Here is a 27326-nt window from a genome sequence, read left to right as displayed (position 1 = left end):
TACATCCAAACACTCCAAGGGAAAATGAGTTATTCCCTTACTTATCCTTTTAAAATGTGTGTGCTACTTAATATGTCCTTCATTTCAGATTTTCAGCTTCCTTTAAAGAGAGCTCTTACAAGTTTAACTCAGTATGCTGGGACTGTACATTCCTCAGAAACTCACTTTCTTAACTACAGTCTTCAGTTATTAGTGATTATAAGGACAGTTCACAGATTTATAACCTTTCTGCTCAAAACAGAAAAAAACAGAATGAAATATTTTATGTACTTTCCTGTGACTTACAAGCATGATGTGAAAAAGTAATATCAAGTTCATGGATTAATATTTATCCATACATCACTCCTGGGACCATAACACTTCAGTTTTAGGCCACATATTATAGCAAGAAAATGAATGCTGTATTCCATTTATTTTGTGATTACTTTTCCTAGATCTTGTCAGACAATCAAGATGATTATTTTAATTTACGGTGAATATACAAATAGATCTGGCAACAACTGTATTTGAAGTGTTCTGTGTTGCAATTAGAGCAGGGTGAAAACCACCACAAATTTGCTTTCATTATTTCCTCAAACTTAAAAATAAATGGGCCATATTCTGCTTTTGTCCTTCACGCTGAATTGGAGTTTTGCCTTGCAATTCTCCATTTCCCTTGGGTAACAAGTAGCAATAACAACACCAAATAGATCAGAGAACCTAATATGTGTTCCTTCTAAGATATAAAACCTGGTTTCCATCACCTCTTGTATTTGGTATTTAGGAAAGGAAATAGAGGATAGGAAAGAAAGATGAGTCAGTCTCTTTCCTTTTTTTTTAATCTCGGCCACAGTTGGTGATGTACGATAGAGAATGGAGCTGTCAAGGCCTTGTTACTCCTTACTATTTTTCTGCCACTACCTGCCTGCCCCTATGACAGAAAAAAGCAGCACCAGAGAAACAGCTGCTTTTTTTCCTCCAGGATACTACCGGGAGAAATGACAGAGACCACAATAGGTAGAAATCAAGTTCCACATAGATCATTCACTATCATTGCCCATCCTCATCACTTCTGTTTAGCATACACCTGAAAATGGCTGTACTGAAATGAAAGGAATTCTTAGTGACATAAGGTAGTAAACAGAGCCATTATAAGATGATCAGTACGAGGTTGCCACCTTCCTCCTCAAATCTGTCTTCACCTGGTTGAAACCATGACCTTTTGTCTCAATCACCATAAATTCCTCCTGAGCACTCCTTACCACTTCTCTACAAAGTATGCAGAAAATAGATTAATCTCTGTTGGCAGATTTTGCACAAAAACATATAAAGAACACTAATAATATCCACTGGCTGTGCTGTGAAGATACTAATCACCCCCAAGAGAATACAAACACTGTAAATCAACATGGTTATTTGAGCAATAATCATTAGACCATGGCTGAAGGGAATGGTTGCAGACTCTGGCCCTGTTGTTATTATCTGTGAAACTGAAATTAATTTCAAATCATTATCCAGCAGAGTTAGCTTGCTGGAATTATACATGAAATACGGACTCAACCTAAAATAAAGGCTTTGTCCTCTTCTACAGAAGTGCCATGTGTACTTCATGTTGAAGTTGAACTTTCAACCAGCAGTGTACTGAGATAGCTCCTGTCTCCATGTATTGACAGGGAAAGTTCCATGGAGAAGCTTTAAAGAGCTAGCTTGAGTGCTGAGGTAATTAACTATTGCAATACTTAGTGTGTGACTCAAAAATGATGACTGTATGGAAACAGAATGAAAAAAATCAAAATTATTGAAAGTAAACTCCCATAAATTCTTTTTTTCCCTTTTTTTAAAAAGCATCTTGCTCTTAAAAGAATTTCACTGAGTTTCATGTATTCAGAAATATAGAGAGTCACAGTGATGCAGAGACAGACTAGGAAAGAAAATCATATTAATCTCCATTAGCACTTAGAACCTACCAGAAATACAGCTTTATGATTGCTATTAATAATTATATTCCTAAAAGTTCATTTTCACAGAATTTTTACCTCCTTCTAAAATTTATATACCAAAGCAGAATATTTGTGACAGGTTACTTTCTATTGAACTTGTTTTTAAAAGTGTATTTATAAAAATATAATCTCATCCAAGTTATACATTCATTACACCTGGAGTACAGTGTCCAGTTCTGGGCCCCTCAGTTCAGGAAGGATATTGAGGTGCTGGAGCGGGTCCAGAGAAGAGCAATGAGGCTGGTGAAGGGACTCGAGCACAAGTCCTATGAGGAGAGGCTGAGAGAGCTGGGGTTGTTTTGCCTGGAGAAGAGGAGGCTCAGGGGAAACCTCATCACTCTCTACAACTCCCTGAAAGGAGGTTGTGGTCAGGTGGGTGTTGGTCTCTTCTCCCAGGCAGCTATCAGTAAGACAAGAGGGCATGGTCTTAAGCTGTGCCAGGGGAGGTTTAGGTTAGATGTTAGGAAAAAATTCTTTACAGAGAGGGTAATCAGGCATTGGAATGGGCTGCCCAGGGAAGTAGTGGGTTCTCCATCCCTGGAGGTTTTTAAGATGAGACTGGATGTGGCACTTAGTGCCATGGCCTAGTAACCACGGTGGTAGTGGATCAAGGATTGGACTTGATGATCTCAGAGGTCCTTTCCAACCCAGCTGATTCCATGATTCTATGATTCCATGATTCTAAGTACACATGTTTACTTTCTAAACAAACCTTTGTATCCACATCTAAATGAAAAAAATAATTATGCAGACCCATCATAGTATTTTTTCCTGTTTGAGGACTCTTTTATTGTTTAAGATTCTCTAGTTATTGCTTTATCTTAATTTTGACACAGTTTCTTAAATTTTATATAATTATTTGTATTTATTAAGATCTATATGCCATATAGCTCTCATAGAAATGCTAACACATCACAGAGGGCTGCTCTGTTGATGGCAGGTTGCCTCCAATTTCCACCTGCTATACTGTATTAAAATAGATAAGAGAGTATTAAATACATCAGCAACACTACTTAGTGTAATTGCTATGGGGATGTTATTTGATCATTACTGAGACACACTGCAGTGCAGAAGATAACCCTAGGATGCAGCATGTGCCAGGAAACTGGTTTTGACATGTTCTGAAACTGAAACTAAGCCTTGCAAAAACTAGACTGCAAACAATGGTAAGTAACAAGTGCCCCCTGAGTCACTTTTTCATAAACTAACTTCATATATTAGTTGAATTTTGTGGTTGGTTTCTTCCCAGACACTGTGACTGTGAAATGGAAATATTCTTCAAAATATAGTGCAAGGATTTAAGATGGACACAGTTTTTTAAACTTTTTCACAATAGCCTCAAACAATGTGTTTTAAGTCTCCAACGTTTTTTTGGTTTTAGTTTTTAAACTCTATTGTATTCCCAAATTAAAGAATCTATTCTTTATACAGACTCATTTCAAGTGTCTCATTCAAATTCCTCTCTAGAAAATGAAGTTATGAAATGTACATACATATTTATACATAAATACACAATAAATAACTAATAGTCAAATTTTGATCTTGGTCAAAGCAATGCAAACACTGACTAACTAGAAACAGGAAAGATTATTGACTTCAATGTTATGGAAAAGTTAAAAAACAAATCAGGCAGCTATATTAGGGTGACCATCATTTTTGTAGGGAAAAAAATAGAGAATTAATGGCCACAAAAGTAATATCTATAATTTTCTTGTTGTGATAATAGGATGCAATACCTATATTAGAAGGGTACGCATTACAAAAAACAAATGTAAATAAGATGAGTAGACACAACCTAGTAAACCAGGAGCTTGCGTCACAATCAGAAGAGAAAAATATCCTATCTGTTAATGCAATGTCCTTCCTCTTCCACTCTAGTAGAAATTAAAGAGGAAAAAAAAAAGATAAGAAAACAAAAAGGCCACCAAAATTTTGCCATACACTTCCTCTCAAGTTTGTGCTTAAGTCCTTTCCTAGATCAGGGATATGAAATATATACAGAAACTCATTCTAAATCTCCCTAGAGACAGAAGAGTGGGAAGGTGCTTGGTGTGATGATAAAGCAGAACAAAAGAAAACCAACTTTGTGAAAGAAGTCATTGCTCATAATAAGGCCACTTATCAAAGGAAACAAATCACTGAATAGAATTTAAAACCTGCAAGTGGGAGACAGAGTACAGGCAAAGGATTTGTGCTCTGACAAAATAATGCAAGCCCCATTTTGTTTTCTAAAAATGCAGAATTTCACTATGCTTTTCACTGCAATCAATCCCAGATGAGTGTACCTTCCCCCTGCCACCAGCCCCCAACCTGTACTTCTCATGCATAGCACTGTCTGGCAGAGACATAATGCATATATTCAAGAACCACGTGTACACTTGGATATTTTTTGCTGCTATTTTTGGAAACACTGAGAAGGGTAATTTCACTTTATTATTGGTTCTTGTTACTCCTTTCAGCACTGAAAAACTACTAATAAATAGAATAACTTTCTAATGGTTTTTCTACAGTACAATTAAGCTAAATGGGTAATATGACTGTACAGGAAAGTAGAAGGTGCATAGCGCTGCTCCAATTTCCAAAAGCATGTCTTACCTACCACATATAAAAACACACATGAAAATGAAGAGGAATGATCCTGTAGTGATAAACAATTGGAATATTTGGAGCCCTGTCATTAAACATATGTCATGATCATAGTTTTCAGCAGTAATATACCATAAATTCAACACGATATCATTTAGCAGTAACTGCAACTGATTAAATAAAAGCATAATACATGCCTTCTTAGTAACATGTATGATGCAAGATATTTAAATATTTTTGCTCTCTACTAAAATCAGTTTTCTCTATGTCATTTAATAGAGCTGAAAGACTCTAAGAGACGATCAACTGTGACGTTTAAGAAAACTTAACTCACAAGTTTGTGCAAGCATTTCAGGCATATCTTCTGGGATAATTTTAAATGCTACTTTTGTATTTTGATATGTGTATCATCTGGCAATAACACACCCAAAAGTTCATATAACATATTGCACAAAGCACTGCTAGTGAACAGCATGATTTTCAGAAGCATGATATATATATATATATATATATATATATCAGTTTTCTCCTTGAGTTGATTTACTAATAATATAGTTATATTCTCACCTAGCATTGCAATAGATTGAAACAAAATTATAATTCTAGTCTGCTTTTGCAACTAACAATATCTGTGGATACTCTTTTGTGTCTATATATTAAACTTCCATTTTGTTACCTTACTACATCAGTGTGAGACTGTTACAACATTGGGAATAATTTTTACAAATTTTTGTTACGTATGTTTATCAATGTTTCAAAAGGTTACCTTGCAAGTTACACTTGCTCATTCATGTCACCACCATGCATTATTTATGAAATGTCTGCATAATGTTAGATTATTTATACTCTGAGAGTTATGGTGCATCCTGATCTGAAAGTTTCTGTGAAATTGTTCAAGAAACAGCACAAGCAGTAACACATAACATGAAAGTCTACTATTAAAAATGGAAGACGAACAAGACTTATAATATTGTTAAAAAAAATATTTTCTCCTATTGCCTTGCAAAAAAAAAAATAAATCTGGCTTTAAGATTCACCATTCAGCATTTATTACATATTTTTTCTGGCTGCACAAAAGCATTGCTGTTTTTAAAATATTTCTGTCCAAACTGTTAGCTATTGCAGAGCTGCACTGTCCTGTGGATACTCATACTTCCTCAGAGGGTTTAAAGGTTAAGATTTAAATAAATGTGAGCTTCTGGAATTTATCCCCATGAAATAATTATTTACTTTACAATTCAGAAGACATTTTCCTTGGTAAGATTACTTAAAAGTTTGTTTTTATGTGTTTTAAAGGCTTTTTTTTGATGAAATCTTAAAGAACCTATTAAGATAAAATGCCACTATTCACATGATTTATACACAAACAGTTAAAGAGTGGGCCTGGACAAACTCATATAGCACAAAAAAAGGGAAGAAACTAAGCCCCAGCCCATGTACTTGACAGGGTTGAATACACTTCTTTATCAGCCAGTAATCAACTAAGTTCTTCTAAGCAAGACTAGTGGATGTGGTAACAGAACAACAGCTGGATCTCCAGCCAGCTGTGCAGCTGGAAAGCATGAGAGCCACAGAGGAAGACATCTGTAGTCCTGCTCTTCACTGCACAAGTACACCCAGCCTCTATGGAAATGCAAAAAAAGCCATTATAAATATATAAAAATACACTTAATAGTGTGAAATAGATGTAAAACAAACAAACAATCAAAAACCTAAACAAAAAACCCCAAAGCTAAACAAAAACCCCATAAAACTTCCAGAAGTCAAGGAAATGAAGAAAAAGGAAATTCCAGGGACAGACATTCTAATAGGCCTATTATAGTGGGATTTCTCTACATTGGGTTTCAGAAAGAGTAGCATGTATGCATTTTCAGCTTAAGCCTTAACAGTTTTTAACAAATAAAGACTGGTCTCCTATCTATTCATGTCCCTTATCTATCCCACCCATCCATCACTCTAACTCCTGAAAAGTGGGCTTGGAGCATTCATTCAGAGAAAGGTTGTAGCCAGCTATACAAGATAGAAAGAAGGAAAACAAGTCCTGCAAGTTTACAATTTTGATGAAGTACCTAGAAAAAAAAATCCTTACAGTGACACAATAGTTTGTTTCTTATTGTGATGTTTTTAAAAAAATGCATTGCTTTCAGAAAAAAAGGATAAATCCAATTGAGAAAAATGTGCAAGCAGACAATAAAAGAGTATTTGAGGCACAAAACAGTAACATTATATATAAATTTTGAAGAGAACATGGAAATAAACCCTTTTCTGAAACCTGGTTCTGTTTCAATTAATTTAGTAATGATAACCAGAGAACATGGAACTACAGTAGGAACCATAAAGCTTCTCAAAATAAAACTGACAACATAACTGAGAAGCCTAAAATTTATGTTTTGCTGCAGTTGCATAAACAATATTATAGATTCGTTATTGCTCTGTGGATGACATATCACAACAGCTGGAACTTCACACAACCTTACTGCTCTGCTAAATAGGGGTGGGACATTAATGGCACTGGCCACTCACTCCAAAAGAGAGATTGGAAAGTTTAGGTTTAATTAGGGTAAAATTGATTTTTTTTTTCTTTTTAAGTTTTGACAGTTTAATTAAAATCTTTGTTCGGAAAAAAAAATCATTCAGAGCAGTAACCGAAAGGTAAAACAAATTGTCTCACATCTGCTCTATTTAAATAATAACAGTGCAAATGGATTTGGGAAATAAATAATTCCTTAGTAATAAGGAATAGTAGCTAATATTTGCAGGTCATTGTACATCTTCAAAATGTTTTAAAAGTATGAAATATTCTTCAGAGCTCCCTTACAAGTTAAGTGTACATGATATCTCATTTCAAAGATGGAAGAAAATTTAATTAGGAACTTTTGTTAATTACTCTGCCTTGTAATGATTACTGCCCCAAGAGCCAGAATGAAAGTATAATTTAGATCATCCAAGGTGCTAGCCTTCTACTCAAACCTAGAAGTACCAGATATCTGAATTTCCCCTCAGATTTGTCTGTATATCACACTCAGGCTTCCCACCTTAGAAGAATTTCAGCATTTCCTAGATTTTCGTGCAATACACATCCTATGGACTTTCTTCTGAAGGAGCAGATTGATAGTATGACCACGTGACACCTAGAAATTGCAGACAAAGCCTTTACTGACGGACAGACCATCAATGCAACATGTGGATTACCACCTTCAGAAGACGTGAAGTGTGCTGTGCACAATACTCTGGTCTCACTGGACTTGTTATGTTGCTCCAGGACACACACAGGCTTTATCTAAATTAAAGGATATATAGGTGACCTATGCATACAACCATAGAATGGTCAGGGTTGGAAGGGACCTTAAAGTTCCAACTCCCCTATTATGGGGTATTCAGACCACACCTGATTCTTTAATGCAAATTCATTAACAAGAGACATGATGTAAGTTAGTTTGAATGATAATAACAGACTTCAAATACTTCCTATGAACCTACAGCCCGTGTATTTTCACAGTATGAAATGAAATACCTGCACAGCTCCAAGCAGTATCAAGAGAGATGAGGATAACATCCCCATGGAAAATATTCTAGTTGTGAAAATCTGATCTGTGGAGTGACATTTTCAGCCCTCTTACATTTTTGAAGGCTGGGCTTGCAAGTTCCTGAGCAGCAGTGAAGGACTCTATACAGCGACAAGCAGACAGTATTTCCAGCCTGACAGGCTTACTCTGAAAAGGCTTATGCTTTGGTGGGTGCTCAGAGCTCCTTCTGTTTTCTTGGGGAAAAAGGTTTCTTTCCTGATTATTACTATGTGAAGCATTGTTACAGGACTGCTCTGTTCCACTGTAATCTCCCAAAGACTTGAGGATTATGAATTTATATGAGGTAAAGGGTAAACAAAAACCCAATTGCTCCTGATCCACTTGTTTCCTTGTAACCTACTGTGGGCAGCTTCCTACGTTCATCTGTTTCTACATCCATTTATTTATCGCTGCATTGAAAGCCAAGGGTAATACAGGGGGGTTAATTTAAAATTTAACTTCATTAAGAACAGAATCAAGTTTAGACCTGGAGTAAAATCAGAGCAGTCTAGTGAAATACCATCCCCAGTTTTAATTTGGCCAACAACTTTCAGTACATTGCTCTGCAAATGTAACCTTCTGGTAATGATAAATATAACAGGTAGACTTAAGTTCAAATATCAATACTAACTTGGTTTGTCTGAAAGGGATTTTTTATTAGAACTGTTTTTGAATTCTATCACTACAGCAATTAGAACTTGCTGTAATATTTTATGTATATATATACACAGATGGATAGATTTTTATTTATTTTAAAAAGAACAATATTCTTTAATGATTTAACTTCATAACTATGGCCTGTATTGCCATTTAGTCATAGGGAGAAAAGACCACTAATGCTGCCTTTTGTCTTGTCAAATTCCATACTTCCCTGCTCTAATCAATGGAGAGAAGGACACTTTTCAGATGGCGAAAACACCATCTGGACCTGCCTGTCCTTTTCCTATGTCTGGCAATCCATTTACGAAGTATGTTCCTAATAAAGACACTGAAACATTTGGTTCTCCAGAAGTTTAAAATTTTAATTTAAAGTTGACCTAATTCCTTAGACTTCTCTGAAAATTACATTCACAAGAATGAAGCGACTTATAAAAAATAATGCACTGCAAGTTATAAATTGCATGCTGACTCATCAGAGATGGTAGGTTATGTATAATATAATTTTGTATTTGTGTTTTGAGATCTGTCAGGAGGGCTTGTTTCTTATTACCCCATTTCTACACGTGGAAGTATGAATACAGACCAAGGCAACCAAACTCTCCTATTTTTAATTGGTATTAAGAAAGCTCTGGCATTCTACAATCATTGATTCTGAAGGAAAATTTGGAAACCACATCCTTATAATATTTAAAAGTGTTTCTGTTCTGGTGATTTTTATGGCATAAATGCATGCATAACTACATATCTCTTCCTAACAGTGGGTAAAACTACTTTGAAATACTTAATGATATACAAGGTTATAAATCAAGAGTTCAGTTTATATGGAAACTAGTTTGATATAATTTTTAGCATTGCATAGAACAACAGAGATTGTAGTAAGTACATGATGTTCTGACACTTCATCCCAGATAATGTTGCTATTTTAGGAAGAAATTGTTTTCATGGGGAAAATCACCAAAGACTTCAAGACATATCAGAAGTATCGTGCAATGTGTGATTCATTGGTCATTAGATCAGTAGTGATTTTAGTATTTAAAAAACTCAAACAAGCAGGAACCAGACTATAATTCTCATAATTAAACCAGTTAAGTTCATACCCTAACACATTTTTAGGCAAGAAGAAAACAATATTCAGCAACATTAAAGAGATTAAATAATTGAATAAATACATCATGGTTTAATCATCAGAAAATACATTATATGCACATTAAGACTGCTACATATATCACACATACCTAAATAAAGTGTCCTTTATATCCAGATGGGTTAAATTTATGGCAACAAATTTGGCTTTTTTCTCAAGCATCACAACTAACCCCAGCTGCTTCATTTTGTGTACTAAAATATGGTTTAGCTGAAACTGTGTAAAAATGATTGCTGTTAGAAAACTCATTTAAGTGTCATTTATTTCTAAATTGTTTCAAGCAAATAAATTATTCCACTTAACTTAGGCAGTAATTTCTATTGATGAAATTAGCTCAAGTTCCATCTGCATGGAAAAAAATTCATGGCAAAAACCAAAGTGGCTCTGCTTTTGACCATCCTATTTCACTTTCTGCATCAATTCTCTTAAGAGGTGTGATTCTGATGGTGTTATACAAGATCCTTCCATAGAAGCAGAAAAAGGAAACTCTCAAACATATTTGGTTTCACTATTTCCAGATGTGAGAGATTTAAGAGGAGCTATTAAGAGATTCTTAACAAGTTTTATGAAGTTATGAAGGTTAGTTATATGGTCTATTTTAGACGTCAAATTAAAGTGCATCCAGGAAACACTAAAGATTAGGAATGCAAGATTCCCTCTGCAGTCGAAAGTAAGAAAAGCACTTTCCCCTGCTCCATTCTGTAAATTACTTGAACCAATTAAGGAAAAGAAAATAGTGTAACATTCACTGTACATTTCAGAGCTTCTTTCATCAGGAAGGTGAATCAAGTGAATCACTCAAAGCCCACTCCCAAATATGTAATTGACACAAAGCCCATCCTGAGTCCTTCTACTCACACTTGTGAGAGTGGCATTGACTAAGAAAATTTTTAACTAAAAGGGAGGAAAGCAGTGTTAACACTCCTGTCTAAAATAGAAGGACAGTAGCATATATGACTGTCTTCTCAGCATTTCAATGGGTGTATTTCCTCCCTCACAGCAATAGATTCAGAATTAATGTATCAAACATTTATTTTTAGGATACTGAAGCCAAAAACCTCTGAGACTGGAAAGCATCGATACAGAATCAGTTGGGTGTCTACTTCAGAGTGTGATAAAGGGTGGTACTTAAACTGCTATGGATTGCCCATACTTGCTGAATATCTCAAGAAAGTTTTAATGTATTGCTGGTTTTTGTAATAAGGCAAATAGAACTAAAGTGATTGTGTTTCCCATACACCTCTGATTCCCATTCCCATCTTCTCCCTTCTCAACACTAAATACCCTGCCTATTTTCAGCAATATTTAAGAGGCCTAGAGGGTTCCAAGATACAATAAGCTTCATAAAGCAACCAGGAGAGAAATTACTCATACCTCATTTTCACAAAATTTCAGTGTCAGCTTGACTGTATTGGATTACAGAAAATTCATACAGCAGCTCCACTGCAAGAGGAAACAAGGGTTCTTTGGCATATGGAATCACTTGTTCTCCCTTTCACATGTTTGAAAGAGTTGAAGAGATGATTTTTTTTAATCTGATACTTTATCAAATTTTAAACATTAGAATTTCAGCACTTTGTGAAATAAGGAAACAAAAACTATTAATTAAAAACAAAGAAAAAAGGATTATTCAAAGAAACTTTCTAGATGCCCCTTCAATATAGTACCGTGATCACTGCTTACTAAAGGTGACCAGGTCAGAGCTAGGGTCTAGAGGTTTCTATTTTCCATCACAGAGTTTAAATTCCAGTTATGGAGAAGAACTTGGACTAGTGCTATAGTTCTCACGAGACACTGTGGAACATATGTATTATTTATGGAAACAAAAACTCCCAGTGCTTTTAAAGTTAGTCTGGTAAACAAGTAAGCAACTGAACGTCCCCACACTTCAAGGACAGTTCTCTCATCCTTGGCAAAAGGAATTTTCCAACTGATCTGAGCTGGGTCAAGAACTGGCTTGGGAAAAAGTCAAGTTAGGCCACTGGTGCCCAATCTGAATGGAAGGAACCACAAAAGGTTGAAGAAAGAAATAAGTGCATTTGGTTAAAGTGCTAGGAGGTTCTGGTCTTAATGATTTAGAAAGCAGGAAAACACCATGACATCTTAGAGTATTCACAGTAGTTCTATTTTAGTTTTCAGTGCTTTGAAAAAAATTCAGCTGTACCTCAGCGCAGTTTATACCAGTAAAAACCACTGTGCTCCTGATGATCCCCAAAGAGTGCCAGAGCCCAATGTTGCAATCCTCAAGTTATGAAATAAAAATATGTCAATGTGATAAAATACATAAATTTATTATTGCCACATTTTTATTGACGCTAAGCTTGTTTGGGTTCTTTTTTAGTTTTAGTCTTTCTTTTCTATTTAAACATTCATGCAATTTGCTTTCTACTTTTTGTCTGAAAGCTGTGGTATTAGAAGAACTTTTTGGAAAGTAGAAAGTACATTTTTATAGGAACATTTTTTCCATCTGGACATTTAAAACCACATTTATATGAAAATTTTTTATCTTGCTGACTGAACATTAATGTTCTGAAAGATATCCATTGCAAGTAAAGATAGGATTCCTCTTTATAGACATGCTGTTTCATCATAGAGGATTCCTCTTTATAGACATGCTGTTTCATCATAGCATAGGTTGTTACAAATCCTGTGTCATGAAAAATCCTCTTCATTTCTTTAAAGTCTGTGATTGAGAACATTTCAAGATTAGAAAAAGAGAGATTTTCTGTTTCTAATGCAAGATAAGTTTCTGTGACCTAGACTATCTTGTTCCATGCTTTGTTACTTCATGTTTATCATCAGTATTGTTTAAGACAAGTTTAACATTTTCAGCTAGTCTGGTCTTCTCATTTTGTGAGAGCAATCTTGGAAACACAGAAGGAGGATGGAAACACATTTCTAATGTACAATAATCCATTCATATAAAGTAACTATACTAGAAGGATTAAGGCTGTGAAATATCCCTTTCATGGTAAGAATGGGATGGATATGGTGCAAGGGTGGCTTTTAGTTGAGAGTCTCATAACTGAAACTCTCATAGTAATTTGCACTTGTGAAAATTAGATACATCTCCAATTTTTGTAACTTCTCAATTTCTCTTCTGCTATAACTATCAAGTTCTCTAGCACTATATTTTAACAACAGAACAGAACTATATAGACGCTACTAGAAATCCCGAAATTATGTTGATCATCATGAGGATTCTTGAGTAACAAAATGTAAAAAGCTTCTGAAAATTACTTTTGAAGCTTAACACCTGCTAAAATTGCAGAATTGATCCAAAAAATTAGGATAATTAAAACTGAAGATTAATGTTTTGGTTCAGAAATATCTTTTGTTTTCTGTAATCAAGCCATGTGCTTGATTTTAAGTGCAAGTATAAATTCATTTGGGAAACACTGAGGATTTAACAACAGTAACAAACTCCCTTAATGTGGAGCAGTAAGGGAAAAAACAAAATTCCTATAGATAATTTATTTATTTATGGGGACTATTTTACCTTCTGGATAATACAGAGAACGGCTCTTGATTCTTGTCTCATAATCCCACCACAGAGGCCTGTGACTGTCACACAGGGCTGTACTTCAGACCCTTTCCTATCAGGTACCCAAATCGTTTATGTAGACATCAGCTTTGATACTTGATTTCTTAGTCAAGGACTAATCTGGAAAATAGGTTCATAGAACAAGAAAGATATTGGTGGTTCCCTTCAGCAGAACAGCAAGCCATACTGTTGGACTGAGTCTGGCTGAACAACACTTCTAATTTTGCATCCCCAGCCCCAGAGATTCCATGTCATGTGGCCCAAGATGGCTTTATCTTATGTACCAAAAAAAAATACTGGTCTGTCAGAAAGCAAAGATTCCATGTTTTTTTTCACAGCCAAGCTATCAGAACATTCACTGCAATATTTTACTGCCACAAACTTTGCTTGCCAAGTCTGAAAACCTATCAGGAAGCACCTGCTTTTAAGAGCAAACTATTCTGTTATTATATTTAGTTTATTATGCCATTCACAAACTCTCCTGGAAGCCATGAATTAGCCATGATAAATGAACACTAAAATATTCAAGTGCTGTGCAAACTGCTACAACACTCTAAGCATTAAAACATAAAATAAAATCACTGCTCTGCACAGCAATATGTCAAAATTTAATAGGTAGAAAACCAGCAACTATCAAACTAAGAGACACCATTACAAAGATTTTCTCATTAACTTCACTTTACAAAATTACTTAATTAGAATAAATACTATGTACATTTTAATTAAACATCAACAACCAATTTTATGTACTTCTAAGCATCAAAAAAGTTAGAAGACAATACTTTCATGCTATAAATGTAAAAAAACTTTCTTCATTCTTGCTCATTTTAGAAAGACATCCCAGCATAAAACAGAATGTGTAAAGGTGGCAGAAAATGTCTCATAACCTTTAATTGAACACCTGGAAGCATTGTTTTCAATGACAGTTCATATAAACTGACCTATCAACCACATCAGGCTGGGGATAAAAACTGTTGTAATTCTCCAATTAATTCTAACCTCTTAGCTTTACTTGTAATTATTTCACTCAACTCCCAAAACTCGGCTTATTAAGATCTATCCATCATGGTGTAGGTCACACAGTATTTCTATTGTTGGGCTTTTTGGCCTTTGTCCTTCTTGCTTTCTGTGAGAGACCCTTGCCTACAATGAATTCATAAAAGGGAAATGTGTTTTTAAAAGCAGAATAAAGGTAAAATGTAAACTAATTTCTGTTGTTCCAGATTATTTATTTATTTATTTATGGGACTAAGTAAGTAATGGCCAGTCTTCGCGAGCGAAGATTTGGAAAAGGTCATTAACACTTCCAGCCTGCGCAGTGGATTTTTTAGGTGAGACACAGCGTGCGCTGAACTGAGCCCACCCTTTAATCCTGAGGTTCATCTGCCGGGGCTGAGCAAACTTGGACAGTGGCAGTGAGGGTCTCAGGACGTAGGTTTGTTTAGAGTGACCTTCTCTTAGATGGATTGCCTTACAGGGCTGACGAGCTCCATCTGCCCAGGGGGCTGGGAATCGAACCCGGGTCGCAGCGGTGAGAGTCCTGCACCCTAACCACTAGACTACTGTGGGACTAATATTTCCCTGAACTTCATTTCCTGCTTCTCTAGAAGAGGCACTCCTTATGCTAGTCACTTGTAAGACTGCCAGTTGAACTATTTACGTGTTCTTTGCACCTTACTTATTGATGCACAGAGTGGCTGTTTTTCTTTCCACCATTTTTTTATCATCTGGGTGATCATACGTATTTACTTAAAGCTCCTGCCTCAGGAATTTGATGTATTTCAGGAGAGATTGATACAACATCAGGTTATGATTATTTATGTTTAAAAAGCATACCCACAAGAAAAACAGCAGAAATTAGCAATGTTACAGTTATTGGTTACAAAAGACACAAACAGAAGGCCTGCAGCTCTCCTGAGAGTTCAAGCAATCTTTCCCAGGAGACTCACATCAGCAGAAAAATGAACACATGAACTATTCATCCTAAATGAAGCGTGATTTCTTCTGTAATTAAAGCAGGTTATCACCTGCATATATATGTTTCTGTATTTATAAACATACCTCAAATAAAAAGTGTTGAAATATCCAGATAGATAATTCCTTTCTAAACATACTGTTGGTGTTTAAAGGGAACACATCTCTAATATAGAATTATTTTGTATAGTTAGGACAAAAGTGTGGGGGGGAAACTGCAATTCACATAGCTCCAATTGGATGAAAGCAGCAAAGTCTTTGTGCGTTTCTCCAAGAGTTACTGCTTCCACAGTCTGATTTGATGATTAGCTCTGAGTTGCAATTGGAACCAAAACCCTGGGTCCCCATCTGGATCCTGCTCACAGCAGTATGAAAACAGCTCAACACCTGCCTGTTTTATTTGTATAAGAATTATGACTGATGGGTTTAAATGTCTGCAGTAATTTCCATCTGTCCATCCTGACTCTTGCTGATCACTACCTCTGCTGCAGGAATCGATCAGCAGCTTGGGGAAGCAGCAATTTGTTGCTGTAATTCACAAAAGCTGTTTGGTCGGATTCGATCCACACTGCCAGTAGGAGTGGGAAGTTCTGGGAGGGGGGCAGGAGAGATGGCAAACATGAGAACCACAACAGACTTTCAGACATACTGTAAGCAAGTTTATGAAAAATAAGATCATGTGCTATCGAGTCATCCACACATAAAAAACCTAATATCAGTTAAAACAAAACAATCAAAAAACCCCACTTTGATTCCTCATTCCCTTTATAAAAGTAGTAATTCTGAAGTGTAGTCTTTTATAAAAAACTAAAAATAAAAGAAAACACAAAACACAAAGTTGCCATAGTCAATTTTCACTGTGGTTTTTCATTACGTCAGCTACCTAACTTACTTTTACTTGCTTCCTTAGCCATATCAGCCAGCTAAAAGTTACAATATGATGAAATCAGGCTGTAATTTGTTGGGTTTAGTGGCTAAACACTCATCAAGAAGATAACAGACATGTTCACCTTTGAAAGCCAAGACTGCCCAATGTCATTCCACCGAGTGCTAGGTAGGACCACAAGCAATTTGTTCTCTGAGAAGACAGTGCTTTTAACCCTCTCACAACTATACCCATTCAGGGCAACATTTCCCTGGTCATATTCTGTACCAAAGTGAAGCTTCCCACAGTGCTACTGCATTCAGTTCATTCTAAATCATTACCTTCTGCTCACTCAGCAATCCCATCGGTCAATCCATCACTGCTTCTTCACAGCTGCTTCCTCTTTTTTTCTTTCTTGGCCAAAGATCACTTGTACAATTTTCAACCTAAGACTATCCCTTACCTCTGAAAATCAATCAGCACTCCAGTTCATGTCGTAAACTTAAAAAAAAAAAAATCAATTTTGTGTTTAAGGTCACTTATAACCTAGTTTTTTAAGGTTTTTTTAATACATCTTAAAGGAGAGCAGACTGCTTTTTCAAAATTCACATATCATTTATGGTTAATGTCTTCAGGAATAAAAACAAGTTAACAAATAATTATCTGCAATTGTTAATGAGTTTGAAGAAAAAAAATCACAGGTTCAGAGTGAAAAATGGCAAGTGCTTACTTCACTTCAGGGAACGGAAAATAATTGGGTGCGAGCCTGCACCCTACCAGAAGAAAATCTGGAAATATGCTTTAACCCTCACAACCTTTAGCATACCTGTAAGTGTGTAAAGGATGAATCCTCCATCTGTGGTCTCATACTGCACTGCAGTGAGTTCACATAACTGATATGGGGTAGCCAAACCTCTTTCCTTAAGGAACGACTTAATGTAGTACAATGGAAGAGCCTTAGCCTGCCTAATTCCAGGCAAGAATTTGTTGGCAACAGATCCATGGAGCACACCTTGCTCTAACCACTCTCAGATACATACTCTCCAAGGCAGTATTAATAGTGTCACTCTCCTGATGAATTCTAAACATCCTATATAAGTCTAAAAAAAAAAAAAAACCAAAACCAAACAAACAAAAAATACCAAACAAAGAGTTTAGGTAAATATTCCTCTAAAAATACACAAAGGTAATAAAGACATTCAGAATACCTGAGGCATCCTGTTTTCTGTTCCCAATGCAGAAGCAGCTCTTCATCATGACAAAGATAACTTAGTCATACTGTAATGTAGCATAGATCTGCTTCAAACAGGGCCATTAAAGCCATAATATGTTTTAAAAATCCAAATACTAAGTTGCTGTAAGACTTTGAACAGCCCCCAAAATACAGTCTAACCATGCTGTTCTCTCACCTTTTTCCTCTCATGCTGCCACCCCATTACTACAGCACTGAAGCAGACACAACTTGTAACTATATATTTTCCTCTGATAATCAGTGATCCTGCTAACTTTCCCTAATCTTGGCAAATGCGTAGCTCAATATCTTTCATTAATACTTATTAACTATTCTTTTCTACATTGAACTTTTAGGTATTTAAATCCCTAACATGATTCTATAACTACAGGTTTTATGAGGTGCATGCTTATTCCCACGGTTATGGAAATGGAAAAGAGAAAGTGTTAAGTACAAACTCCTGGCCTCAAGATCTTTCAACTCAATAAAGAAACAATTCAGTTTAATAAATTCAATTAATGTTTTATCTTGCTAATGTAATTAATATATTCAAAAGAAATACATAGATTAAAATATTGTATATTTTCATTTAGATCATTAAAAAAACCCCAACAAACCAAAAAACATCTTGTCACTGATATTATGTGATTATTCTTTATTTTTAAAGGTTTTTTTTACCTCCCAAAGAAGCTTTTTTACTTGCCACAAAGAAGGGTGTTTTTTCTGCAAAAATATTTCCTCTAAAACAATATAGTTTCCCTGTTATTTTTCATATCATTGTAAATTCAAAATGTGGGAAAAGGCAGAATTTATACAAAACCACACTCATCACAGGAGTTATCTGACATTCTGGGGAGAAAAAAAATCAAATTATTTGTCTTAGGAAAATTTTCTCATTCTAAAAATCAAATAAAAGACAAAATTACCAGCTCAGAGTTCTCTTTTATACATTTGGAATAAAATACCGAGTCACGTTATCAAAACAAGCTGTTGAGGGAGATAGAAGGCAAAAATAACTTCATGTCCATGCTGTCCAAATGAACCCTTCCATATTTCTATAGATTTAAAATAAAAGAAAAGCAAAATAATCCTGGCAGCTTTCAGCCCTCAAAAGTCCTAAGAACTGGTACCTGAACTTCTAGTTGTCATAAATAATGCCTGCAGAAAAAGTGAATTGAGAGCTGGCACACTGGAGGCTGTTTTCTCTTCAAAATATCAATAGGGAAGACAACATATTTCTCCATAACACAATTGTCTTCAGCTGTCCTTGAAATGATTGACAGCCAGCATTAAGGTTTAGGGATGCTCAGAAGATATTTAATGTCAAGTTCAATGTAGAATGCGCTAGTATTTTAAGAACAACACCTGTTCCAAAGCCTTTGAATACTATTATCAATCCCAGGAAACAGAAGGAGCCAGAAGCACTTGGCAAAATAAACTCTAAAAGAAGACTTTTCTTACTGTTAAAGAAGTCTCTCTCATGTCTGCAATTTGAGAATGGCTTGTTTGTTTCTCTATTCCCCCTCCCCCCTTCTTTTTTCCCTCTTTCTAATTTATTTATTTTTAGATTGAGTGGGCATGAAACAACATTGCTTCGGGCTCAGGTTGTTGCTTGCACGCTTTTTTCTTCTAGTCACTTTAACACAAGGTAAGGTAAGCTTTCTTGTGACAATGCAAAACTGCTGTAAGCAACTGCCTTTGCTCACCTTTTCCAGGCAACAGTTGATGTAATACAGGCAACTTGCATTTCTTTCAAAAATATATTTTCTCAGAATAGTACTAACAGCACTTAATGCTCTGTAAACCCATACCTTTCCTGATTTATTGTAATATATTCATGCATCTCTATTTGCTTACACTTCTACATGTGCTTGAGGCAGCGGCTTTTTTTGTATTTCTATTGTTCTGTTGCCTGAACAATACTCTGAACACCTTTTCTTTGCACCCAGAAAGACTGGGAATGTGTATAAAATTGCTACCTGCACACATAAAATAAAAAAAAAAAAAATAAAAGTTGAATACATAAGAGCAGTGATCACAATAAGAGAAATCTATTTTCAGGGTAAACCTATTTACTCATTGAAATGTTATCAGAGAAGAAAGTAGGAAATGTTTGGAAAGAGAAAAAAGGGTAAACTTACAGAACCTCTCTAGTGTGAATCCTGATAATCATCTAAGATTTAGAAACCCTCTGAAGAGATTTTTTCCATTCACACAGAGTACATGTTCATTCAAATATATGTCACTTCAAATATACAGATTTGTTTCGATCACTGCACTGTGTATCAGGTTTCTACCCTGAAGCAATGCAGAGGATAATATTCTTTTATTATTCAGAAAAAAAATCCCTTATTTACTTACTCTTTTCCACTCTTAAGTTTCAAATACTTGCCTTGAATTCAAATACAGAGTTTATTTCTGTAGTAATGATGTGTGTTACTAGTCTAACTTTACATTTATAGCATTAACCTAAGACTTAAAAGTGGTGTGATTAATGAATTATATATATCCTCTGAATGGAAGAACTGCATAATTATCATTCTATCTTCTTTCTGTCTAAAAAAAAGAAGAGAACACTACCTGACAACTTGAATACATCAGCGTTTTCTATAGCAATAAGATGTTCTCTGGATAAAATATACCATAATGACCATTTTTCATGATTTTAAGGAATAGCCCGGTGATTGCATATTAAAAATGGTGCCTGCACACATTTTTTTCCCTTGAATTAGATCCTTTGGACCAGAAATCAAGAATTAAGAAACATGATTGTAAGATGCCTCCAAAACTTTCAGGTCTAACTTCAGCTCAGGTTAGAATCAGAAGTTACTGTAGCTGTTGAAAACAAAGATCACCAAATAACCCAAGCTTAAATTATGAAGTTCTACACCCTCAACATTTGTGCCAAAAGAAGAGGAAAAGATTTTCCAATTAGCTGCTTAATCTAGCTTCTTGGTTATTTTCAGCAAAGAGCAACAACAGATTCCAAACATCCAACCCCTGGTTTATATTCAAAATCACATTTGTCTTTTTTTAGTAACAGAGCTACAGTGAGCTGCAACACAGGCCACATCTTACAGAGACAAGTACAGAGAGGCAAGGTCTGCTCTTTTGCTCTCTGAGCTGAGAACAGGCAATATTTTTTCCAGTGTTGACTGTATACTTTTGCAGTGAAAAATACGTAATTAATTCAGGAAACCTCATTATTTACTTATCCAAGGATACAAGTAAAAAGCCCAAAACAATTCTTCATTAACATAAGACCAACAGCATATGTATCTTTGGAAATTTCCCTCTGTCTGACTCACTTCATCTTTATGACAAAGAACTAGACCAGCTTTACTGCATCTGCACTCCCTCAGAGGGAGAGTTTGACAGACTACGAGCTTTTCCACTGTCACTGCTTGGAAGTCTCTTTGACACTGATCAGTGAATATCATAGTTTGAGTCACCCTTCTTTGGACACAGGATTTTACAGAATCATAGAATCAATTAGGTTGGAAAAGACCTCTGAGATCATCAAATCCAACCTTTGACTGAACACCACCACGTCAACGAGACCGTGGCACTAAGTGCCACATCCAGTCTTTCCCTAAACACCTCCAGGGTCAGTGACTCCATCAGCTCCCTGGGGAGCCCATTCCAATATCTAATTACCCTTCTGTGAAGAATTTCTTCCTAACGTACAACTTAAACCTCCCCTGGCACAGCTTGAGACTTTGTCCTCTCGTCCTGTCACTTATTGCCTGGGAGAAGAGACCAAACCCAACCTGGCTACAACCTCCTTCCAGGCAGTTGTAGAGTGATAAGGTCTGAGCCTGCTCTTCTCCAGGCTAAATAACTCCAGCTCCCTCAGCTGCTCCTCATAGGACATGCACTCCAGACCCTCCACCAGTTTTGCTGCCCTTGTCTGGATCCTCTCCAGCACCTCAATGTCCTTCCTGAATTGAGGGGTCCAGAACTGAACACAGGACTTGAGGTGTGGCGTCACCAGTGCCAAGTACAGGGGAAGAATCACTTCCCTGGTCCTGCTGGACCTGATACAGCCCAGGATGCCATTGGCCTTCTTGGACACCTGGGCACACTGCTGGCTCATGTTCAGCTGGCTATCAACCAACACCATCAGGTCCTTTTCCGCTGTGCCACTTTCCAGCCACTTTGCCCCCAGCCTGTAGCTGCAGCACATTTTGTCTTTGTGAGGTGGACCATTCTGATCCTGGAGTCTGATCAATGACCTTCTTCGCCTGAAGTTCAGTTGTTGTTTCCCTACATCTGACACTGCTGCAATTCCTTGAGCCCTTTTGGGAGAGAACCCCTAAGCAGCCAAGAAGCACTTTCCTGCTTTTGAAGTTTCTGTGATATGATTATGCAGCACATTGATCAGTGTAGGGAGGCTAGGATTCACCCTGAATGAGACACAGAATCTGACAATGAAGTTGCAGAGAGTGTTAGTGCATTGGTTCAACCTAGCAGACATCACTAGTTTGTTTATGAAACAGAAAGGCAAGCGATGGGGGTAGCTGGTGAAGAGTGGGGGAGGAATCTGACCCTGCAATCTGGAAACAACACTGCATACAAAGGCTTTCAGCTCTGTACCAACTGATGATGATGCAAAAGAAACAACCTGGTTCTACCCACAGTACCAGCAGAAGTATGCTGACATCACATTTGATATGCTTAAATCTGTATGTTCTGATCAGGAATCCTGCAATCGCACCTGAGGGTAACCAAAGCAATCAGAAAACTGATTCCATCTGATCAACAAGGAAAAAAAAAGTTATGAAAATTGCTGCTTAGGTGCAAAGCTCTTTTGTTAGTACTTGAGCAATGTTTTAATTGGAAAACATATCTGAATGTAGAAGTTGTTCAGCAAATACAGAATTATCTAATTGTCACTACTGACGGTGAGCAAGAAGGAATTAACTCAGCTTGATCTTCAGATAAGACTGATCACGCAAGATTGATAATAAGAATGTGAAGTACACACTTAATTTGGAAACTGATAAGATTTGACAGACAAGAGATAATTATAGAACTTCAGCTGTCATTTTATAGTATAACTATACACAAAATTGTTGTCCTTTTTTTGATTATAAATTAATGAGGATATTTGCTGAATCTCTGTTAGCTTTTCTCCATGAGAAAGTCTCACAGATTTTCAACAACAAGGACCCCGCTATGTATTTAATCTAATTAAATAAATAAATAGTGCACAGAGAGTATTTTTTATTTACATATATATAAATGAAAACAATAGAACATAATTTCCTACCATGCAACTGTTTTTTAATACTTTGGCTAATCTAAATAGGGTTAAGAAGCAGAAATATGCAAATTTCCAATTCAAAAGCTTGAAGTGAAATAACTCACTTCAGACATTCAGTTTCTTAATATTTGGTGGCGGGGTTAATTATAGGCTTATATTTGAAATATTTTCACACTTGAAAATGATATTTTATCTTGAAAATATAAAAAGAAAAACAAACCCCCAAACCAGCCAAAAAAACCCTAAGCAAAAACCTACTCATTTGAAAATTTTTGTATTTTTTTTCCCAATTGACAATAAACTCAGAGGGAGCAAAAAGTCTTTGGATGACCTGGTGCTTAGTTACTGGGGGGGAGGGAGAGGAAAGGAGCCCTTTGAGAAAGCATTGACTTAAATTACAATGTCAGGAACACAAAAGATATTTTCAAGTTGTGAGAAGGTGGAGGTATAACAGCACATAGGCAGATCCAAGAGTTCTGCCATGGAAATCCAGATAAGCAAACCTTTAATGCTGTTCTTCCACGTGTGCAACTCAGGTAATAGGAAGTTTGCAGGAAATCTCTGCAATCCCCTATACAGCTAAGAGGCACCCCAAAATTAATCTAATTCTTTTGCTTAGCACATATACCCTGGTTTCATATGTATAACATACAGACAACAAAATATCTACTGAGAGCATTCTGAGCACCTGAAGAACCTGTCAAGCAGCTGTTATATAATTTTTTGAGATATTCAATTTTTCATAACTGCTAATTAGACATAAATCACTGCAAAAGTAAAATTTAAAAAATTATTTGAATTAATTTTTGAAAATTCCGTGCAAAGCAAAGCATATTTTCTAATATTATCTGGAATCCCTTCTTGCACTCTTGCCCAGAATTAGAATTATCCCTCTTCTGGATTAAAGATGCATTGGTGGATTAGTCTATCACTGATGACAACATAATATATCCTTCCCACAGGCTTAAACTGGAAAGAGGTCTGTTAACTACAGAGTATATTAGAACAACTGCCAAAAAAAACCCCAATACCAAAAAACCTTTGGCAGTATTTTAACATTTAAATATCATCATGTGTGAGGTCAAAGTAGTTTGTGAAACATAACCTCGGGTTCAGTGCCATGTATCAGTCCTATTCCTTTCACAGACTGTATCATCTGTAAAACTAGTGAGACATGGGACTGATTCCTGCAAGGATTAGCCATTGATATTACTTTTATCTTAAGCCACCTGAACAAGCTCTGGAATACCAACCACACAAGCACTTTAAGTGAAAAATAAGTTAGTTTTAATTTTTCTACTTGATGCTTGGATATATATACACATTTTGCAAAATTGTACTTTTTAATTTGGTTTCTTTTCATCAGTTTAGAAGTATTAATTTTTATATTTAAATTTAGGATTTTCAAAGCAACAAAGGAGATAAGCTATTTCTGGAGGTTTTAAATTTAGTTATGATGTGGAGTGATCCACAGAACTTTGTTTCAGATCACATCAAGTTGATTCATTGCTTTACCCTAACACTCTAAAGGAGATATTATGTTACTCTGTAAATTAAGAGACATGCTACCAGATTTCGATAGAATACCACCATCCTCCAAAGTTTTACTAGATGTAAGACTATCTAGTTCATAAAACATCTTCCCATGTGAACTACTGGGAATATTTCATATGTCAATAATCATACCATAACAACTTCTAGAATACACTTCTTAATATTTGAGGCAAATTCTGGAACATTAACTAAACCCAAAAATCTCAGTGCCTGTAATAAAAAAATAATGTGCTGTATTTTCTGGTGAAATTAATCTAATTACATTATTTTCCAATTACATTCCAGGAAAAAGTAGATGAGTTGTTAGCATTAAATTTCAATGTAAGACACTGAGGTCTGTTTCTTGTTTAAGAAAAGATCATTTCATCTGACTTCATGAAGCGCAGTAGAATCATTGCCTTAAAAGTGTAGCTCCATTTGGGTATAGAATTCAGCTAAGTAATAAACTTTCTACCACACTTATCTGTTGGTGTCACTGAGAAGATGTGGATTAAACATTTTTCTAGTGTTTTATTTAATAAAAGAGACCTGCATGACATCATTAACGTTGCTTGCTAAATTGGATCTTTGAAGAACGGTATAGAACTCATGAAGCATTTGTGTGCACAGCTCGCAGGCTGCGTGCTCCATCCTTTGAAAGGAAGCCATTGTAAAGGGGGAGGGTCCTGAGCACAAAGAAAGGAAGAATTGCTTTTCTGGCAAATAACAGTATCAGCAGCAAAACTCTTATTAGTACTGCTTCAATATGCAGTAAATAATACTCATACACTTCACAGCAATAAAAGGGTGGAGGATGGGGGAAAAGGACTTTGAGTTCTGCAGTTGAAGGAATTTAAAGGTACATCTAAGCAGTCTTAAGAGAGATTGCTTTATAGAGAAGTATCAGTTACATACAGCCCTGGATCATAATTATTTGTTTATGCTCAGATTAGCAGAACAGTTATAATAAAGCTCTGTGTTTCTCTGCAGTTGATCTCAGTGACTGTATTATTTTCTTGGCATTTTACAACTTATTGATTCAATAATCACAGTTCAGTTGTCTTAATCACACAGTAATCAAACCATCGAGGAAATGCCAGTAGATATGCAGTCAAGATTTCAAACCAATTAGATGGCAATGTTTTCAGTCAAGAAACCGCCAGTAGCAACTCAAATCTGAGTTGTTTTTCCTCCACGATGTATGCCTGGGTTTTTAGAAAGGGAATTAAAGGGAAGGGAGTTCATTTTGGTCCAAATCCACTATCTCCCCTTTCCTTTTTAGTTGCTTTAATATGAGTGAGCCCCATCAAAGAAGAAACAAAACTCAAGACTCCTACAGGCGGCTCCTAACCCACGACCGGAGGGGGAGTACGCCAGCCCCCCACGGGAAGGCAGTGCCTTGCCGGGAAAGCTCCCAGCGGAGCCGGGGCGCCGCGGGAGGAGCCGTGTGCGGGAGCGGGGAGCGGAGCCCAGCGCCGGACCGCCCGAGGCCGGGACCTGTCCATGGTTCTGCAGCCGGGCGGCCGCCGCAGTCGCGGCACCCCCGGAGAGCCCTTCCCCTGCTCCTGGCTGCCTCCCTCCACTAACGCCCTGCAACAGCTGCTGCCACGGATGAGCCCGATTTACGGGAACTCAGCTTTTAGGGAGAAGATTTAATATGGGGGCTGGAGGTAATAAAGACAAAAAAGAAAATCCCAAAACCTCCCGCCAAAGCCCTGCCCAGGCTCTGAGCGAACCTTTCCCTCGCGGTCTCTCGGCTGCTCGGGGCGCTGGGGAAGCCCCAGCCCAGTGTACAACTTTCCTGCAGGAATCCTGGCTCCGGCCCCCTTGAAGCCTCCGGACAGGGGGTCGGGGGCAGAGGGTACCGGGCACCCTCCTCACCTGCAAAGCTGTGGAGAAACCAGGCAGGAGAGTGGGAGAGGCTGAGAGCTCCCTCGCCTCCCCCTCCTCATTGCCGGCTTCTGGTACCAAGGAAACCCCAGGGCGGCGGAGGGGAGGGAAGAGGAGCCTCCCACCACACGCGCAGCGCCCTCCGTGTATCCCCTTCTCCGGCCGTCCGGAGCCCCAGCCCGGACTCACGTGTGCCGTCAAACCGGGTGGCGATGGTGTCGAGGAAGGTGTTCTGCGGTGCCAGTAATCCCTTCATAACCGGCATTTTTCCAGCGCGGTGCGAGGTTCCCCATCAAAGTTTGTCTACGAGGGTGGTTCGAGAAGAAAGTGCATAGGGCGCCCGGGGGAAGGCAGGGAGGGAGGAGGCGGAGGGATAGAGGGGAGGAGGATGGGGATGCCGCCGCGCCGCCTCCGGCGCTGGGAGCCCCCCTCTCGTCAGCCCTGACACCGCACAGCGCTCCCGCCCCCGCTGCGAGTGCCGGGCGGGGCGGCGCGGGGCGCGCACAAGTGCGGGACGGAGCACAGGTAGGAGGCCGAGCACAGGTGGGGGGCCGAGCACAGGTGAGGGGCCGCGCCCCCTCCCCGCACCCCTCTAAAGGCAAGGGGGACAGGGGCGCCAGTGGAAAGCAGCCGTGAGGGAGGATGGGCTGGAGAAGGGCAGGGAGCTGGGGAAGAGGCACTTTTATCCACCTGTGGCCGGAGCCAGGTGGGGCGGGGCAAGCACAGCGCAGGGACCGGCGGCCATCCCGGCGCTCCGAGGCTTCTTCCGCCCCCGCCAGGTTTCGGCTCTAGCACATGAGAAGTTTCCCAGGCCTATTAGCTCACATGAACCCTGTTCTATGAGTAACAATATCGCAGCGTAAAGCATGGGCTCTTAAGCTGCTGGAAGGAGAAACGCCCTTGAAGGATAGTAAATGCCTCTGTAGGTGCTCCGTGGAGAGCAAGACTAGAACATGGATAATGCTCCATCAGGTGTGTGGTCTCAGACATTATTTGCATTTATTTATTTATTTAAGGGATAGGCACTTTCTGTCACTGTGAATATCTCCTAGAATATTCTTTCAAAATTTTTACCTGAAAAATTCCTG

At 37.6% G+C, this 27326-nt stretch overlaps 1 protein-coding gene across 1 annotated transcript in view; it reads right to left on the bottom strand.

The window, feature by feature from the left end:
• Nucleotides 1-26503, bottom strand: part of KCNH8 (potassium voltage-gated channel subfamily H member 8) — a 179414-nt gene extending 152911 nt beyond the window's left edge. Inside the window, exon 1 of the mRNA XM_017827407.1 lies at nt 26428-26503. Coding sequence (XP_017682896.1) covers nt 26428-26503 — 76 coding nt within the window. The remainder of the gene's footprint in view (nt 1-26427) is intronic.
• Between the last annotated feature and the right edge of the window lie 823 nt (nt 26504-27326).

Source organism: Lepidothrix coronata, unplaced genomic scaffold (assembly GCF_001604755.1).
Source record: "Lepidothrix coronata isolate B3197 unplaced genomic scaffold, Lepidothrix_coronata-1.0 Scaffold139, whole genome shotgun sequence".
Lineage (NCBI taxonomy): Eukaryota > Metazoa > Chordata > Aves > Passeriformes > Pipridae > Lepidothrix > Lepidothrix coronata.
The sequence above is the reverse complement of the archived record's forward strand: the minus strand, read 5'-3'. Positions and strand labels throughout refer to the sequence as shown.